Here is a 17,600-nt window from a genome sequence, read left to right as displayed (position 1 = left end):
TCTCAAAGTGCCTTAATAAAAACCTCTTTCCCCTTCCCTGTCTTCTCTCTCTCTCTGCAGAAGAAGCTCAGATACAGAAGCTGACTGCAAAGAACAGAGCTTTTCCTTAGATTGAAAAAAGTTGTTCTTTTCTTCTTTTACTCTTCACAACCCCAACAAGACTTTGCTGTTGTTGCCATAGCTATTAAATCAAACCCTGGAAACAAAATAAAAATAGGGTGAAAAACGATTTATCCCAAAAGCAGCCAACATACACACACTCTCTCTCTCTTTCTCTCTGCCATGGATTTGCAACTGAAACAATGGAGAAACCAGCAGGTGCAGCAGCAGCAGACAGAGTCAGAAGAACAACCTTCTGCAGCTAAGATACCAAAACATGTCTATGATCAGATTCAATCCCATACTGCAACTTCTACTGCTCTTCCACTCTTTGCCCCTGAGCCTACCTCTTCTAAACTCTCCTCTTTGTCTCCTGATCCTTCTTCCAGGTTCCCTAGTGAGTCTTTTCTTCCCTCCCCGCCGTTTCTCTGACATTTCTGAAATTTTCAGAGATGGACTTTTCAGTCAGGTAGTCAAATTAGTGATATATGTGTTGCTGATTTTGTTTGCAGAGATGGGGAGCTTCTTTAGCTGGCAACAGTGGCAAGAGCTTGAACTACAGGCACTGATCTACAGGTACATGTTGGCTGGAACTGCTGTTCCTCAAGAGCTCCTTTTACCCATCAAGAAAAGTCTTCTCCATCTATCTCCTTCCTACTTTCTTCACCACCCTCTTCAACACCTCCCTCATTACCAGCCTGCCTGTGAGTCTCTTTTCTTTGGTTCCATCATGGGAATATGCTTTCTCCTTGTTATCTGTTTTAGTTAATTGGGGATGCATGGGTTTTGTGCTGTTGTCGTTGGAGTTGTGTTCCCAAGATCCAGACTTTCGATTTAGTATTATCTTTGTGTACAAATCTTGAAGAGGCATGTGATGGGTTCTTGCTTTGTCTAATTTAGTCCAAACAACTTTGCTGCTCCTTAAATGTTGTGCCCTTATTGGAGATCTAACATCTATGGTTCGAATGAAAAGTCTAGTTTATAGAATCTTTATTCTTGATCTGATCTATGATATGTAAAAACAGGGTATTTGGGGAGAGCGGCGATGGATCCTGAGCCAGGGAGGTGCAGGAGAACGGACGGGAAGAAGTGGAGATGTTCAAGGGATGTCTTCGCCGGCCACAAGTATTGCGAGCGCCACATGCACCGTGGCCGCAACCGTTCAAGAAAGCCTGTGGAAACTCCCACCGTCAATGCCACCACCACTTCCATGGCTGCCGCCGCCGCACCCACCGCAACGACGTCTTCTTTTGCTTTTGGTGGCGGCGGTGGTGAGGAAGTGGGTCAAGGAGGATCTTCTTGTTTCTTCTTCTCTGGCTCTTCCAACTCTTCATCTGAACTTCTCCACCTTAGTCAAAGGTAATAAAAGACTCTGTTTTTTTTCTGTCTGTTGATCTTGTTGGTCAAAGCACTAAACACGTTGACCTTTTTCTTTCTTTAGTTTTTAGCCAATAAGATTTTGGTTTGCAGTTGAGACAATTTTGTTTTGAATAATAATATTGAGTCAACATTTATCTATCTTGCAACTGATTTTCACCTTAAGAGTTTTAGAGGAAAGCAAAACCGACTGATATTTAACTATGAACTGATGTTACACAACTTGGGTTTGTATGTTCATACACTGAATGTGAAGTGATGTTGTGGAGAGAGGGGGTAATGTTGGAAATTGAGAGACACTACCTTATCATTTTTAGGGTTTTTTGTTTGTTTTTTGGCATGATTTCTTTGTGAAAAAAAAATATCTCCTATTTTCTGTTGAGGGATAATGATAACATTGGATTTGATAGAATCTATTTTTGTAAGCTATGTGTGAGACTTTTCAAACAAGGATTTAAAAAGAGAGAGAGAGAGAGAGTTTGATACATAACAGTGAAATGGTAGGACCTTAGTGAAAGCTGACCCATATATGTCTCATATCTTGCAGAAAAGTTAAAGCTTTTAGATTCTTCTGCACCCACCTCCCCTATCCACACACATCACATGATACCAAAACTCATAAATAATAATAATCTATTTCTATGAACTACTTATTCAATTCTTAAACACCTGCAATTAAAAGGTGCTTTAAAAGCTTAAAAACAATATAAAGGGTTCCATACTATGTTGCTGTTTAGCCTAATTGTGGAATCTATTTTAACAACTTTTTGCTTTGTACTCTGTTTTTTTCTTGATGGGGTTGATTACCTTCGCTACTGTGACTCAAATCATGAGATGTGGCTTTTTCTAACAGTTGTTCAGAATTGAAGCAAGAAAGCAGCAACAACAACAAGAGGCCATACGAATCCCATAATGGATTCGGCAACAACAGATCAGACGGAGGCCACATCCTGAGGCACTTCTTTGACGACTGGCCTCGCTCTGAGGCCGACAATAGTTCAAGCCCCATGAGCTCAGCCACTTGTCTCTCCATCTCCATGCCAGGAAACTCTTCCTCAGACGTCTCTCTGAAGCTGTCCACTGGCAACGAAGAGGAAGCTAGGAGCAACAACAATGGGAGGGACCAGCAAAACATGAGCTGGTGGAGCGGTGGAGGTACCCACCACAACCACCACCACATGGGAGGACCGTTGGCCGAAGCACTAAGATCTTCGTCCTCGTCTTCTCCTACCAGTGTTCTTCATCAGCTCGGTGTCTCTACACAAGCCTTTCATTGAACAGTGTAAAAGCAACACAACATTGCGGTTTTATGACTGTTTGTTTTGAGTTTTTTTTATTCAAATTTTCGCTGTATAAAGAGGGGAGGCTTTTGTCGTCCTCTTCCCCCTTTTTTAAGCTTTTCCTGTTTCTGTAACCCTTCTCTGCAGAATTCCCCCTCAAAGATTTATGTTTTTAGAACTCTTATATCTTAAGGAGGTGTTCATATCACCAAGTAGAATATGTGATAACGCATATGAAGCTTGAGAAAATGTGAAGTGCTGCGGACTTTTATTTCCATTTAAAGTTATTATGATATGATGCTGCAAGTGAAACTAAACAAGATGGCGATAAAGATTAAGTCGTTGTTGTACAAAGAAGCTTACAGTAGGTCAATTCCGATGTTCTTCTCTTCCTAAACATCTTCAGGTACAAGGCTTATGGGCACAAGAGAAGAATCTTCATCACCCTCTACTGCAGCGTATACTACAGCCGTTCTGCACGGCGCATACACCATGAAGGAACAAGGCCTATCATCGTACCTTCCATCCTGCATAGCAATTTGTCAGTTTCTTTGTAATTGACTTTGGATAAAGCTTTTTTAGTTCGTTCTCGTTTAGTTAATGGACTTACAGAGGTGAAGAACTCGGCGGAGTCATCTAGCCGATTGAAGCCTCCGAATAAAGAGTCATCAGAGTCCAAAACGATCTTGTACTTTCCGGGAACAGAGCAACCAATACGATAGTCAGAGTAACTGTTGGTCCAGTGGAAGTTGAAGACAAAGACCAAGTTACCTCTCTCGAATACAATGACTCTGTCTCCTTCATCCTTGCATGATATGTACTGGTGCTCTGAAGTCATGAAACCATAATTCTCCTCGAGATGTTGCATTGCACGGTCAAACTCTTGCAGTCCGTGGTATCTAAGGTATTCTGCATCTCCCAGATCAAACCTACGTCGGCATTTATCATAACTACCGTTATTCCCAGGGATGACTCTGCCATCAGGAAGGTGCTGGTCAGTCCTCGGGAAGTCGATCCATTCTGGGTGTCCAAATTCGTTTCCCATGAAATTGAGGTATCCTTCTCCACCTAGTCCCATCGTAATGAGACGGATCATTTTGTGTAAGGCGATCCCACGGTCTACACGCGGAGTGGCTTGTCTGTCCACGGCCATGAAATCATACATGTCCTACGGTAGAAACAGAAAATTGAGTCGAAGAATCTATCTGAATACTACCTGACTTAAGAGTTCCAAGACAGTAACATGTTAGTTATACTGTTTGCTGAGTCTTATCAGTAACGAAATTGGTACCTTGTCCATTAGCCAGAACGCAATTGTTTTGTCTCCAACAAGGGCTTGATCATGACTTTCCGCATAGACGACACATTTTTCTCCCCACCGCCTGTTGGTAAGCGTGAAAACTATATCACCAACCTGCCAATCTTCGTCTCTCTTCCTATAATTATTACAACTCGAAATTCAGTTCAATTTTCTTAAATAAAAGAAAGTCCCCTTCCTAATTGTTGAAAAGGCTAAGACTTCCTGAGGACATACTTGAGAAGCTCAATCCATTTATCAGCCACTGCCATGTGCAGACGGTAGTCAAAACCCACACCACCGTCTTGGACTGGAATGCAAAAAGCTGGCATCCCGCTAACCTGTAACAAAATCAATTGAGAGAATGGAAGAGAGGTATCAAGGATGCTTTAGTATCACTAAACGAAAGTGCATATGACTTACATCTTCGCCGACAACAATAGCCTCAGGGTATAGCCCATGAATCATATCGTTCACCAGCATTAGATAGACCACAGCGTCAACATCAGTAGAATATCCAAAGTACTCATTGTAATTCCCAGTAAATTCAACCTGCCACATACAAGAGCAGTTAGCTTGCAGAAAGCCATATATTTGGCATCAGCATATTTGTACGATACTGATGCTTAAAGGATAGTTACTATCATCATATATTGGCCTAACGAACAAAATCAGTCCCATACAAAAAATATCACCTGCAGTCCATGATGAGTGTACATCATGGAAGTCACGCCATCAAATCTGAACCCATCAAACTTGTATTCTTCCAGCCACCATCTCGCGTTAGATAGAAGATACCGAAGAACCTAAATTGACAAGGCCAAAACGTTGATACCGAGACAGACGTATCCACCAACATGGTTGAGGACCAAAATATTTTCCCATTAATATTGCAAAATCGACTGTAGAAAGAGAGACATACCTCCCAGCTTCCGTAATTGAAAAGACGAGAATCCCACATCCAATGATAACCCCGCGTACCAGAGTGGAAATACTGACCATCAGTGCCATCAAACATGTTCAGGCCATCCAGTGTGTTTTTTGATGCATGACTGGTTTAATTTAAGACAATGACGATTATCCAATAAACCATTCAATTAATTCCAAGATAAAAGTTAACTGATGAAAAATGATTCTGGAGAAGTCTGTTAACTGGAGGCCAATACCTGTGCACAATATCCATCAGAACAACCAGACCCAACTCATGGGCTTTGTCTATCAAAGATTTTAGGTCATCAGGTGTTCCAAAGCGGCTGCTAGGGGCAAAAAAATTTGTGACATGATACCTGCGTTGCACGTAGCAAAGTCACATGCTAATTTATCAAGGTGAACAAAAGGTTTAACCAGGACAAGCTATAACTCGGAGAGGAAGATACCCAAAGCTGGCATAGTAGGAATGCTCTTGAATGGCCATTATCTGGACAGCATTATAGCCTAGCTTTTTTATACGGGGAAGTACATCGTCTCTAAAGTTGGCATATGTATTAATCATTGGTTCCTGCAGATAAAAGATAACGTTACTCATTATCATATTGTCAAAAGTGAAAGTCTTCTGCATTCAAGAAACTGGAACGAAAAGGAGCTTTTAAATTATCATTTGCATTCTTATATTGAAACTATATATTCACTAAGACGACTGAGCCAACAAGCAACCATGAGAGTAATCTTGTTCAAAAAGACTAGTTTTGTTCCCAAATTCTCTTTAACTACCAAGACCAAACTTTCCACTATTCAAGCGATGAAGTCAAGCCCCTACAAGAATTGTCCTGTCAAATGTAGTTTATGCACTCTGCATAACTTTTTACCTTAGTCACTAGTATTTTAACAATAATTTTAGTGAATGGCAATCCAAGAAAAGATGGAAGAAACGGACCGTACTACTCATTCCAACATGTGATTCATATATACGCAGTGATTTGGGTCGCTTTGGACGAGGATGTTTGAACACATGTTTATCCTGAAACAAAGAATAACTCTTTAGGCCTTTTAACGAAATCATCGGACCAGAAAAACGAGACATATATGAACCCATAGATACAGTTAGATAATGCTGGAAACCAGCTATGAGTTAAATACTAAATATAATGTTTTTCCTTGAATATCTACATCTTGTAAAAAGTTTAGATAAAAATCGAAGGTAAAGTGAGTACTGGTTTGTACCTCCTCAGCAGGATCATAATATACTCCATTGTATGGGATCTCGCCAGGTGCCTGGACAGAGTACTTGATCCAAGCTGGAATAGAGTCTTTAATACCAGATGGGGTATCCATGCGAATCTAACAATGCATGAAATAAAATAAAATTATGGAACAGAGTTACAACGCTGACAACATTGCATGCTTTTCCAAAAGGGTACATGTAGCAGTGTAGCACACAACTAATTCTCTGCCAATATCTGATTTCGCATGAGATCATTGGAAATGCACTCAAACATCATAACTCTATAAGTTCACTTGGAATGTAAGCTGTCTAGTTATCTGCTGTAAATAAGATGTTTCTTTCTATATTTTCTAACAACTGTGAATAAATGAGGAAAGGGACGTGGATTTCCAGTGAAACTGATATAGAGTTTATACATCTGAAAAACGACTTGAAAACTATTATCATGTTACCTTCACGCGAGAGCCGTGAGGTATTGCTGGCGAGCCATCAGCATCATTGGGCAGAAATATTTCCCACACACCAAACTCGTTCTGCTCAAATTTCAGTGAAAAGACTGTCTTGGATCAAAATTCCAGAAAGGAACAGAATGATAACAGAGCAAAGCATTACGCCAACAAGAATCACAGAAGGTTGTAGAAAAATTCAACTACTAGCTTAACTATCATCTTAGATGGAAGATTAAACAAGAAAACTCAAAATAGAGCATAACAGCATACCCGAGTCATGACATCAGCTTTAGAGTTCCAGTTATTAAAATCTCCAATCAGTGATGCTGCCTGGAAAGGAGAAAATTCATGCAAATAACTTGTTAGGAAAAAAAAAAAAGTAATCTAGATATTCAATCAGGTGCAGATACATGCATGGAATAGAATGAAGGGCAAAACCAATGTCACAATAGCAGGGCACTACTCTACTTTCATGTTTGAGACCGTGTGGTGTATGGTGAGCTTTGAGCCCAGGTTGATCATTCATACTTATGCTAAATACAAAACCACTTGACCAGTTCTGATATCTGGAATCCCAATAGCTCAAATGTGGGAGTACATGAGTTTCATTCTATGATTCATATTATAAACGAGAGTTAATTCTCACAGGTTTCTGAAATTCTAAAACGGCACAAAAATAAAACAACTTCAATAAAACTCCAATTATTAGGTAGAGAATTGAGATGAAACAAACCTTAGCTCCTGGTGCCCATTCTCGGTAAGTGATACCAGTGGTGCTAATAAAACAGTAGATTATAATTAGCAATTACAATACCTACTATCTGTAGAGTATTTGCTAAACTTTTACCGGCACGAAGGTGCTGAAAATGCAATAAAAATTGTTGAAAATGAAGCCAAATATTCTAGCTAACTATAATTCACTGGTTTACCTTCGAGTGAAGCCAAATATTTCGTAACCACGAGAGAATGCCTCTAGACCACCTTCATTCTTGTCGATTTCTTCACGCAGTTTTTTGTACTGCCCATATCTGCAACGGCATGCTGGGTAATTATAATATACTAAAGATTAACAACACAAATTTTTAAAGCCAGGAAAAGGATGAATATCAAGATGACATAAAACTTGCACTCCCGCCAATAAATTTTATATTCACTGTTTACTAGTTTGGTTAGTTTGGTGAGGAAAACGATTATGAAAGACTATTACTCTTTGCCAACAAGTTAACGTATATAATATATTGTTTACCGATAATCAAGATGACCATGATGACTGTTCAACATAGGATCAATATCATATATTTTCTTTCCATCTCCAGGAGGTGGAATCCTCCTCTGTCCACCTTCTTGGACGAAAGACTCTGACATACTTGCAATATTTGCTTTATAATTCTGACCTCCAGATGTTGAAAGTGCGGAAGTTTGATCTTGTACCTAATAAATAATAAACATTTAAGAACAGTAGAGTGTAGAAACGTATTCTATCAAGAGCATGTAATACAAACAAAAACTATGTAAGTCCACTTGAAAATAAGAATATCATCCAAGATTCAGACACGTTTATGAGAGATTCTTAAATAATAGGCTGCTATTCGATTCAACCTCTATTCGTTTGTAGTTTGTAGGAAAGATCCATTTATCCAAACAATCACGTGTTCACATGTTGGTCCACATGAAAAAGAAAAAAAAGCATGATTCCTTTAATTTTTTCTTAATTATGTCTCGTCAAACCATTACTTCAACCAAGTTTCTGGTTCCCATACATAACTTCCCTTTGTGATCATACACACTAGCTAGCAGTCAACATAGTAAGTCATATAGTGTAGTTTACATAACGCTGGTACATAAGTACAAAACCGAGTAGACGACAACAAACCTGAGTATCTTCAGAGACAGTTTCCCGAAGTTCTACTTGATCAGTGACAGCTGAAGAGTTATCACTCTGATGGCCACCGAGCTTCTCAGATGCACTAGTAGCTAGGGAAGAAGATTCAGAATCATGGGATGGCTTCCGAGCAAATACCTTCCCTAATAAATTCGCAAAATCGATGTCAAAAAGAAGACAAATAGCAGAACCAAATTCAGATATAAAGGATAACTAGGCACCCAAAATGAAGATAAGTAGCAGCATTACACAGAGCAGTCAGAACAATAGTAACAAGGCACTTCTACAATTATTAACCTCTAGATTTAAACAAAACGTAACTGATTAACATTATAGAAGACCATCGAACTGGAAAGTCTCTGGATGCAAAGCTCGTCCATTAAGTCGAAAGTTCCTAATTTCACCAAAATTACAGAGACGAACATGTATAAACATTTCATTGTAGAAACCCAAGAAATTTCACCATCTAGAAAACTTCACGCAAGTCTAATCCATCTAATTCTACACCAAATCACAGAACAAAAACATCCAGGCAATTGCAGATAAAAGGATGTTTCACAACTAAAAATTCCCAGAAAAAAAAAAAGAAATCCACACATTTCATTGACTCCATGGAAATCACCAATCTGGAAACCCGTGCCGTAGAAGGAGACACACGGAGATTAAAAAGGGGAAACAAAAGATGAAGCAGTACCAGAAGAACGAGACTCCTTCCTCAGAGGGAAGGAAACGGCGTTGCTTCTCCGATCTTCACTAAAACTGGGGAGAGAAGAGCTCTTAATCGATGGAAGACGAGGGAGACGTACGCCTGATATCGTGTAAACCATTGCGAGTGAGAGAGAAGAGAGAGAGATAGGAGAGTTTTGCAGAGAACTTGGGAGAGAGTGAGGAGCGAAAAGCTGAAAGGAATAAAATCTAAAAACTAAATTGAATTAAATTAATTAAAACTAAACGACAAAAAATAAAAAGTTGAGAAAATTAATCAAAATCACACGAAGCTCAATAGGGACGGAGCATAGTTTGCCACGTGTATGATGTAAGATATTTGCATTGGGACCCACAAGCGTCTCTCGTTCGTCTTCTCACAAGCATCAGAAAGTAGTAAATTATCTCCATTTCTCAATAATTGCATCTTCTAACCAAAAAAAAATAAAATCTTCTTAATTACAGAGAAAAACGTAAAAAATACATTGCTTTTTATAAATTTTTGCTGTCACTTGTCAGATCCAGACTCGTAACCGAAAAAGTCACAAAACTTTTTTTTCTTGAGTTGGAGATGAGTCCAGAACTTACACAAGTATCATTCCAATGAGAATCATTAGAGAATATAGAATATACCAAGGGTAATAAGTATGAAAAGAAAAATATACATCAAACTATAAATCTGTAAACAGGAAGCTAAAGCTGTTATTATTATTATAACTAACCAAAAGAAAACAAAATAATATAAATATGTAACTCAAAAAGAAAATTTACATCAAACTCAACAACTTTTCAGCACTAATAGTCTAATTCTACATAGATTTTCAACACTAATCTATAAGGAGTCTCTTGTTCACCTTCTTTGGAAGTTGAGGAACTTGATACCATAAGCGAAGACAAAGACAAAGAGCAGGATCCATGCAATGTGGACAGCAGCTACAACAGGTAAGAAGTCATGTTCGAACCCGAACCCATCTTTAAGCAACGTTTTGAGACTCATGTCTCCGACTCCAGTGATCTGCACCATCGAATCTCTGTCTCCTACTTGAGATGTGATGATTCCATACAATGTCCAAGCCACTGGTGTTGCCCAGTAGTACCACCTCCACCATATTGGTATTTGCTGCAATTTTCCACCCAAAAAAAAACAAAACTTGAAGTTAGTTAAGCTCTAAAAACACTTTTGTTTGGTATTATCAGATGGAAGTTGCTTAAGAATTTACCGGTCTGGCGATGAGGAAACCGGAGAAGAGATTCCAAAGACTGAGGAAGAAGGACATGCAGATTCCGGCGATTTGATAGTTTGGTGTCAAGGCCACAAGCATCATACCGTATAGAGTGAAGTAGATGAAGCTTGTGAGCATGTAGTAGTAGAACCAGAAGAATTTGGTCACAGTCCAGTCGTATCCTATCATTGAGTAAAGGATTAGCGTGTATAATCCGGTTTGTAGGGCGTTGTACATGATTTCTACCGCCACCTGCACACATTTTTAAACCCTTTGGTTAAGTTCTGATTGTGTGGTCTAAACCATAGGGAATAGCTGGTTTTGGTTACCTGAGAGATTGCATAGGGAATAGCTGAGTACATTCCAGCGGCTCTTTCACGGTAGAAAACTGTTCTCTCAATGGCTATTGCGGGTTGGACCGTTGCAGCGTTGGTGGCACCGAGGAAGAAAACGGCAGCATACATGGCTCCAAAGAAATTATTCAGGTCTTGTTCTTTCTCTCTGTTTTAGTTTTTGATAAGAACATAGTTTACTAAATGGAATAGAGGAAACTCGATTAGAAAGAGGAACGCTTACATCTTTGTTCCTGTTTGCCAGAAAATCAAACCAAACAAGACACCAATGACTGTAGTCATGAGAAACCGGATGGCATTGTACTGAGGATGTCTCCAGTTTGACCAATACTGTTTCCAGAAGCAAGCTTTGGTTTGAGTAGAAAACGGTTGCGAGTACTTTGTTCGGAAGTAGAGATCACTTGATCCAGGTGGTGGAGTACTAAGCTCTTTGATGAGTTCTTGATTTCCCCTGAGTATACATCAAGGAGGATATATTAGAAAAGACAGTGCAAAGTGCAAACACTCTGGTCTAGTAGTAGCATTTTTCTTTAAACATACCGATAGAGAGAGGAGTTGGCGAATATCTGAGCAAAGTCTACGCTCATTTGTGACTCCATTGATGGTGTGGTTACATCAAGCATCCAAGTCGCAGGATTGAATCCCTCCTTGATCTTCGGAACCCCTTCAACAGCCTGCAAGTAGTGTTCTAGCTATAACTACTACTTCCATGGATACATTAAACACGAATTCATATTGACCAAGAAATGAAATTTTTCAAAGAAACCTCAAAGTATTCAATGAGCTTTTGTGAGTGATGTCCTAGACATCCAGCATATATAACTTGGCCTCCTCGTTTCATCAACAGAAGCTGTGGATTAAACCAAAGATGACTCGTTAATTCTATTCTGGTTTTGGGAACTCTAGAAAGTAGTGTTCCGGAGAGGCAAACCTCATCAAAGGATTCGAAAATGTCGATGCTTGGCTGGTGAATTGTACAGACAACAGTTCTCCCTGTATCAACGGTATTTCTAACAGTACGCATAACAATGGCGGCTGCTCTTGCATCAAGACCAGACGTAGGCTCGTCCATGAAGATTATCGATGGATTAGCAACCAATTCAACTGCAATAGTAAGCCTCTTCCTCTGTTCTGTTGAAAGACCATCTACTCCAGGAAGGCCAACTATAGAGTTTCTAAGTGGCTTGAGCTCCACTAACTCCATCACTTCTTCAACAAACATCTATTAATCACAAAAGTACATTACCAGTTTATAAAATCTTGCTAGCGATTATGAGAAAACAGTGATACTTAAAATGCATACTAATACTCACTTCTCGTGTTTTGGCATCTATATCGACGGATAGACGAAGCCAGGCTGAATAGATGAGGGATTCATAAACGGTCACATGTGGAGAATGGATATCATTCTGTTCACAGTAACCAGTGACTCGAGCAAATGTTGCTTGGTTCTTTGGGTAACCAGATATACTAATACTCCCTTCGATGTAGCCTCCTGTTTTCCTTCCGGCCAAGACATCCATTAAGGTTGTCTTACCTGCACCACTGACACCGACCAATGCAGTCAATACGCCTGGCCTGAAAGCTCCACCAACGTCTCTTAGTAGTTGAAGGCGATCCCCTTCAACTCCTTGAGCCTTCATTTCCTGAAATATTTTTAAGATGAAACTTATAATAAGGTCTATTTTTAAAAGCGATACACACGGAAATTGGTCAAGACTAAATATATAAGAACTAGTAAGAGATGCAGTGACTTACTGCAGGCATATCCACGTAGTAATTCACATTGCTGAACGCAAGAGAAAGTGGTTGGAAAGGTAGAACCATTCCTTTCTTTGGCCCATGACTACTGAGTTCCACATGAGAACCTGCAACTTCTCAGAAGAGTCAGAAACAAGACGTAGAGTCCTTGGCACATAATCTAGTTTGAAGATACAGAACAATCAGAAGAGGCAATTGATTTTTTTCACCTTCTGATCCACGGTTATTCCCTTTCTGTTTGTCTTTACCTTCTTCCACAACTGTAGCTTTGGAGTTACCGAGAGCTGAAGAAACAAATATCAAGACCTTGTCAACTAAAATAAAGATTCTCATTCAGAGTCCGGAATAGTCAGAAACTTGACATAAGAGCACTTACGGTTCAGATACATCAAGGCTATTACGTAAAAGAGATTGAACAACAAAGAGAACCCAAGTAGTGCCACGATACAGATCCAAAACCAATATGGCTCAGTAAAGAAGCCCCTGCTCTTCAAAAGGACTTCTCCAACTGTTTTCGCATCGATGCGGGTATCAGTGTTGGGCTGCAACATGTAACATAACAGATTTTGCATCATAATTGAGCAAAGAGAAGTCAATCAGATGAAAACTTGGTGAAATCTTACTGCTCCCCATCGCTTATCCAGAAACTCATTCATCACAATAGCTGTCTGTCCATACATCATGGGGGATATATAATAGGCCCATGTCATCCATGGCGGGATATCATCTGTGTAGAAAAGTATAAAGTATGTTTTCACTTACCAATTTCATAGTGATAGAAGCCAAAAATGGTATCAAGAGAAACTAAAATAGGACTGTTTAACTCTGCAGTTCAACAGATTTTATATGTTTGGTGATAAGATATGTGATCTATATGGACTTCAACGTATCCACTTAAATGTTTCACTATCCGCTAAAAACTTTGTATAGTTTCTTTTACTTAGTTCCTTCGTTAAAAGGGATCATCTGCTTACCTTTAGCAATAATGAAGCCTCCAAGAACAAATACAATAAGCAATGTGAAGGTCCCTACTGAATTAGAGATTACTTCTGTTCTTCCAACGGCTCCAAGGAATCTAAACAAGGAGAGGGCCATCTGATTCACACAGAAGTATGCCAGCAACTGCCGGAAAAACCTAATGACACAAGTTTGGTTAGTTCAAGAATATGAATATAGAAGAATATAAAGAATGTTCCTTAGTGATATTTCATGAGCAAGCAAATTGTTGTACCTGGCAGCAGAAGGAGCAAAACCGATAGTGTAATATGTAAGAACGATCCATATTCCTGATTCGATAAGAGATAATGGAATCTTGAGAAGCCACGCTGGTAAGGCAAAAGCCCATGGAGGGTAGAACAAGAAGTCCCTCTGCTTGTAGAAAACCGGGAGCCTCATCACTGTGAATGCTAGCTCAGCCATTCCATTAAACATTACATTGATCAAGCTGAAAAAGAGAGCACCATAAAACTTTTGACCATCTTGCACTGTGCCTACATGCATTTCCGTCCTAAGATATACCGTCATGGTAATCAAAGACATGATGGTTATCTGGACGGTCTTGAACACATACACAAAGGAGTTACGTTTCATAAGCAGCCATTCTCTATCAAAGCATGCCTTGAACAGCTCCCAGTTTGATATACCGTACTTCTGAGTCACTAGTGCAGCGGGATGGGTTTTAGCTTTGTCATAGGGAGCTCTGATATCTGAAGCAAGTTGTTGCCCGGTGTGAAAAGAATTGAATCCACTTGAAAAATCACTCACGGACACATATCTGTAAGGTTGTTCTCTCCTGTTCCAATACTGTTCTTGGTCCTTCTTAGAAGTAACTTCTTGCAGAAAGTCTGCAACACCTTTCCTTTCAGGACATTGGAAACCCATGTACTCAAAGAACTCAAGAACATTGTCCCTTGGGCCCTGGTAGACAATGTGGCCCTCTGAGAGCAGGAAAATGTCGTCGAAAAGCTCAAATGTCTCTGGTGCAGGTTGTAGAAGCGAGATAATCATCGTAACATCCGAGATATGAACTAATTGCCTCATGAACTTGCAAATCTGGAATGTTGTGGAGCTATCTAACCCTGTTGATATTTCATCCATGAAAAGAGCTGTCGCTGGTCCTACCAACATCTCTCCTGCTCAGTTTAGACAAGAGCCATCCGAGTTATGAACACTGTAATGAATCATATGAGGATATCAAACTGAAACTACGTTTATACGTAAAGTAAAACCTGTTGTTAGACGCTTCCGCTGTCCACCAGAAACACCTCGTCTCATCACATCTCCAACAAGTATGTCAGCACAAATGTCAAGACCAAGTATCTGTCAAGTGGCAGTCACCAAAAGATGAGGCCAAAACACTAATTCTCACTTTGTCAGTAATAAGAAGACACCAAAAAGGCTGGTACCTTAAGTACATAGTCTGTAACCAAACTAGTTTCTTGCCCTGATATCGCAATGGATTTCATGAATGCATCAATTTCAGGGTCTGGCTTTATCCCCGCTTCTCTCTCCCTCCTTGAGAGCTCAGTGAGCAACTGGTACCGAGTCCCAACACCTAGACAGCGTCCCGAGAAATCCAGCGTCTCTCTCACCGTCATTTCTCCAAAGTGAAGGTCATGTTGACTAATGTAGGCACACGTCTTTTGAGGAACAAACTCGCTAAACTCATGACCACAATAAGTTATCCTCCCTGACATCTGTTTTGCCATTTTCCGAATAAGTTAATGATCATAGACTCGGGAAATGTTAAGCTCATATTAAAAAAGATGATAGAGAACAAACATGGAGGGTGTCATCAAGCTTCCCAGCCAAAGCTTGTAACAAAGTTGTTTTCCCTGAACTTGGTGGGCCAAGTAGTAAGGTCATCCTGAAAAATTAAATGTGCAATAACAATGTATGTTTAGGTAGAGATTATAATATAGCAAAGACCACTATAGCACTGGCTTTAAAAGTGTACCTTGATGGTTTGACAATGCCACTGATATCTTTAAGTATCTGAATCTTGCTCTTTTTAGATGGAAGGAGGTGGAAGAGTCCAAGAATGCTCTATATAAATACCAAATAACAGAAGAATCTTTAAGTATCTGAATCTTCATCACTGTTTATACTTTATATAAATGCTTCGAAATCAACAACTAAATTTGATTATCTAAAAAGTTTGCCCATCAATGATGAATTGATTATCTAAAAAGCTTCATCATTGATGGGCCATCACAAAAGTTAACCTCACAAAAGAAAAGTTTAAAACTTTTGAAGATGACATGATTTGGACCGACAAGACCAAAACTAAAAAAGGTAAAATATTTATGGCAAAACACGAAAAGCCGTAAAGTTAGGTTTTATCGTCTTTCTTATTTTGAGCTTATTTTTAGATCCTATTTTCTCGACGACATCGAAGAAGACAAATTTACCACAAAAAAGAAAAAATGTCAGAACCTCGATTGTATTGAGAGTGACATTGAAGAGAGTAGGAAGAGCTCTGCTTGCACTACGCACATCTCCTTCCACTGATACATTCTCATACCTTACTTCAATCTTCGGAACTTCGATTCCCACTCTGTTTTTTTTTCGCAACGAAAAAAAAAAAGAAAAATCCAATTTTTTTCAGACCAAAAGACAAAAAAAATTGAAATTTGTAATAATTTAATGTTGTCCATTTTCTTACCTGTCTGTTCTTTCTCTCAATCGACGGAGAAATTTGTCGTTATCTTCCTCGACGAATTTCAAAATCATTTCCATGAGATGTTTCTTCTCCTTAGGCGCGAGTTTCGTGAGGTCAACCTCCTCGACCCCGACTTTCCCGTTGACCGTCGTTTGTTGCGGCAACATCCCTTTTCGTAGCCGATCGTACGTCGGCAATCTCTCAATCGCCGCCCACCGGAGCTCCACGTCATCATCTTCTCGTCGGTCGCTTCTCCCGAAAACCTCGTCCCCCGGAGGAGCGAACGTATCTCTGAAGCTTCTCGAAGCTCCGGCTAGACTCCGGTGACTTGTGGAGGCTAAACTGCCTCTCCCGCTCATCGTTCGCTTCAGATCTTCGTCTCGTCCTAACATCGCCGACACTGTTCGCGACGAGTCGTTCCGGTTTGAGTTACGAGGAAAGGAGGCGGATTGTGCTCGTCGAGATTCGGAATCTCAGGTCGATAAGTTTCCGTCCGGCATTGAATGAGAGAGAAAAACTTGGAGAGAGAGAGAGAAGAGGCGGGTGAAGTGTTGTGGATTTCTCTTCTTTCTCCAATTAACTTTTCTTTTTGAAGCATAAATATAAAAGATTTGCAATACAAGAAAGTATTATTTGTATATTTTAGAAATTATAAAGTGTCAATTTTTGAATCTGCCATTTTTAGTTAAAAAATTGTGACTTTATCATTTGTTTTTTTCCAACTATTTTATCATAATCTGTAAAGCAATAAAATCTAGAGAAAGTTAAGAGAAATGTGACTATGTATATTTTAAAGATTGGTATTTGATTATTAGGATCTCGAGTTTTTCAGATTTTAATGGTTTTGTTCTAGAAAATATATTCCATTGAGATAAAATTATTGGTTTGGTTTGGAATTTGACAAAATATTATAGTAACAAAAAAATAATTAATTGATTTTAATTAAATTTGTAGATTTTGTATAAATTAAATATTTTTTATTTCATAAAAATTTTTTTTTGTTGAATTTTCATGAATTTGGTTCAGTTTAGTTTTAAATAGTTTAGAATAATTCGGCTCAAAATATGTTTGTATAAATTTTTTTATTTTATTTAGGTTGTTTTAGAATTTTGTTGGAGTTTGGAAATTTTGCTCATTTTCAACTATATTTATCACTTTAAACATAAGATTAAAGGAATACTGAAAAAAAACTAGAGAAATAGAATGAAAAAGTTGGAGAGAACAAAATTATAGATAAAACTATTTATCGTGGATCCATGTATATATAATTTTTTTTTTCCACTACTCATCTAGTACAATCACATTTGGCCCATCATATTAGTGATCTGTGGACCACCATCGGTGAGCTCGTT

General features: G+C 39.0%; 3 protein-coding genes across 3 annotated transcripts; 1 reads left to right on the top strand and 2 right to left on the bottom strand.

The window, feature by feature from the left end:
- On the top strand, positions 1 to 2,907 carry LOC18026422 (growth-regulating factor 3). The gene is made up of 4 exons (XM_006410754.2): positions 1 to 496; positions 612 to 803; positions 1,125 to 1,458; positions 2,330 to 2,907. The coding sequence occupies exons 1-4, from the start codon at positions 283 to 285 to the stop codon at positions 2,751 to 2,753; spliced, it is 1,164 nt and encodes a 387-aa protein (XP_006410817.1). The 5' UTR covers positions 1 to 282; the 3' UTR covers positions 2,754 to 2,907.
- An 89-nt stretch (positions 2,908 to 2,996) lies between these two features.
- Positions 2,997 to 9,438, bottom strand: LOC18026421 (1,4-alpha-glucan-branching enzyme 2-1, chloroplastic/amyloplastic). Its single transcript, XM_006410753.2, has 18 exons — positions 9,240 to 9,438; positions 8,537 to 8,688; positions 7,910 to 8,094; positions 7,593 to 7,691; positions 7,397 to 7,439; positions 6,934 to 6,993; positions 6,667 to 6,747; positions 6,214 to 6,330; positions 5,927 to 6,010; positions 5,430 to 5,551; positions 5,220 to 5,339; positions 4,976 to 5,105; positions 4,749 to 4,859; positions 4,477 to 4,605; positions 4,291 to 4,394; positions 4,048 to 4,192; positions 3,367 to 3,924; positions 2,997 to 3,283 (listed from the first exon to the last, which is right to left on the bottom strand). The coding sequence occupies exons 1-18, from the start codon at positions 9,370 to 9,372 to the stop codon at positions 3,149 to 3,151; spliced, it is 2,508 nt and encodes an 835-aa protein (XP_006410816.1). The 5' UTR covers positions 9,373 to 9,438; the 3' UTR covers positions 2,997 to 3,148.
- Positions 9,439 to 9,912: 474 nt separating this feature from the next.
- Positions 9,913 to 16,788, bottom strand: LOC18027673 (ABC transporter G family member 34). The gene is made up of 20 exons (XM_006410752.2): positions 16,252 to 16,788; positions 16,023 to 16,143; positions 15,544 to 15,632; positions 15,369 to 15,453; positions 14,993 to 15,283; positions 14,816 to 14,906; positions 13,819 to 14,719; positions 13,562 to 13,722; positions 13,211 to 13,314; positions 12,964 to 13,129; positions 12,797 to 12,871; positions 12,585 to 12,694; positions 12,140 to 12,472; positions 11,758 to 12,048; positions 11,593 to 11,676; positions 11,367 to 11,500; positions 11,050 to 11,277; positions 10,803 to 10,974; positions 10,471 to 10,725; positions 9,913 to 10,370 (listed from the first exon to the last, which is right to left on the bottom strand). The coding sequence occupies exons 1-20, from the start codon at positions 16,638 to 16,640 to the stop codon at positions 10,101 to 10,103; spliced, it is 4,350 nt and encodes a 1,449-aa protein (XP_006410815.1). The 5' UTR covers positions 16,641 to 16,788; the 3' UTR covers positions 9,913 to 10,100.
- Positions 16,789 to 17,600: the final 812 nt, after the last annotated feature.

Source organism: Eutrema salsugineum, unplaced genomic scaffold (genome assembly GCF_000478725.1).
Source record: "Eutrema salsugineum unplaced genomic scaffold, Eutsalg1_0 scaffold_10, whole genome shotgun sequence".
In the NCBI taxonomy this organism is placed as follows: Eukaryota; Viridiplantae; Streptophyta; class Magnoliopsida; order Brassicales; family Brassicaceae; genus Eutrema; species Eutrema salsugineum.
This window is presented reverse-complemented; position numbering and strand designations above follow the sequence as displayed.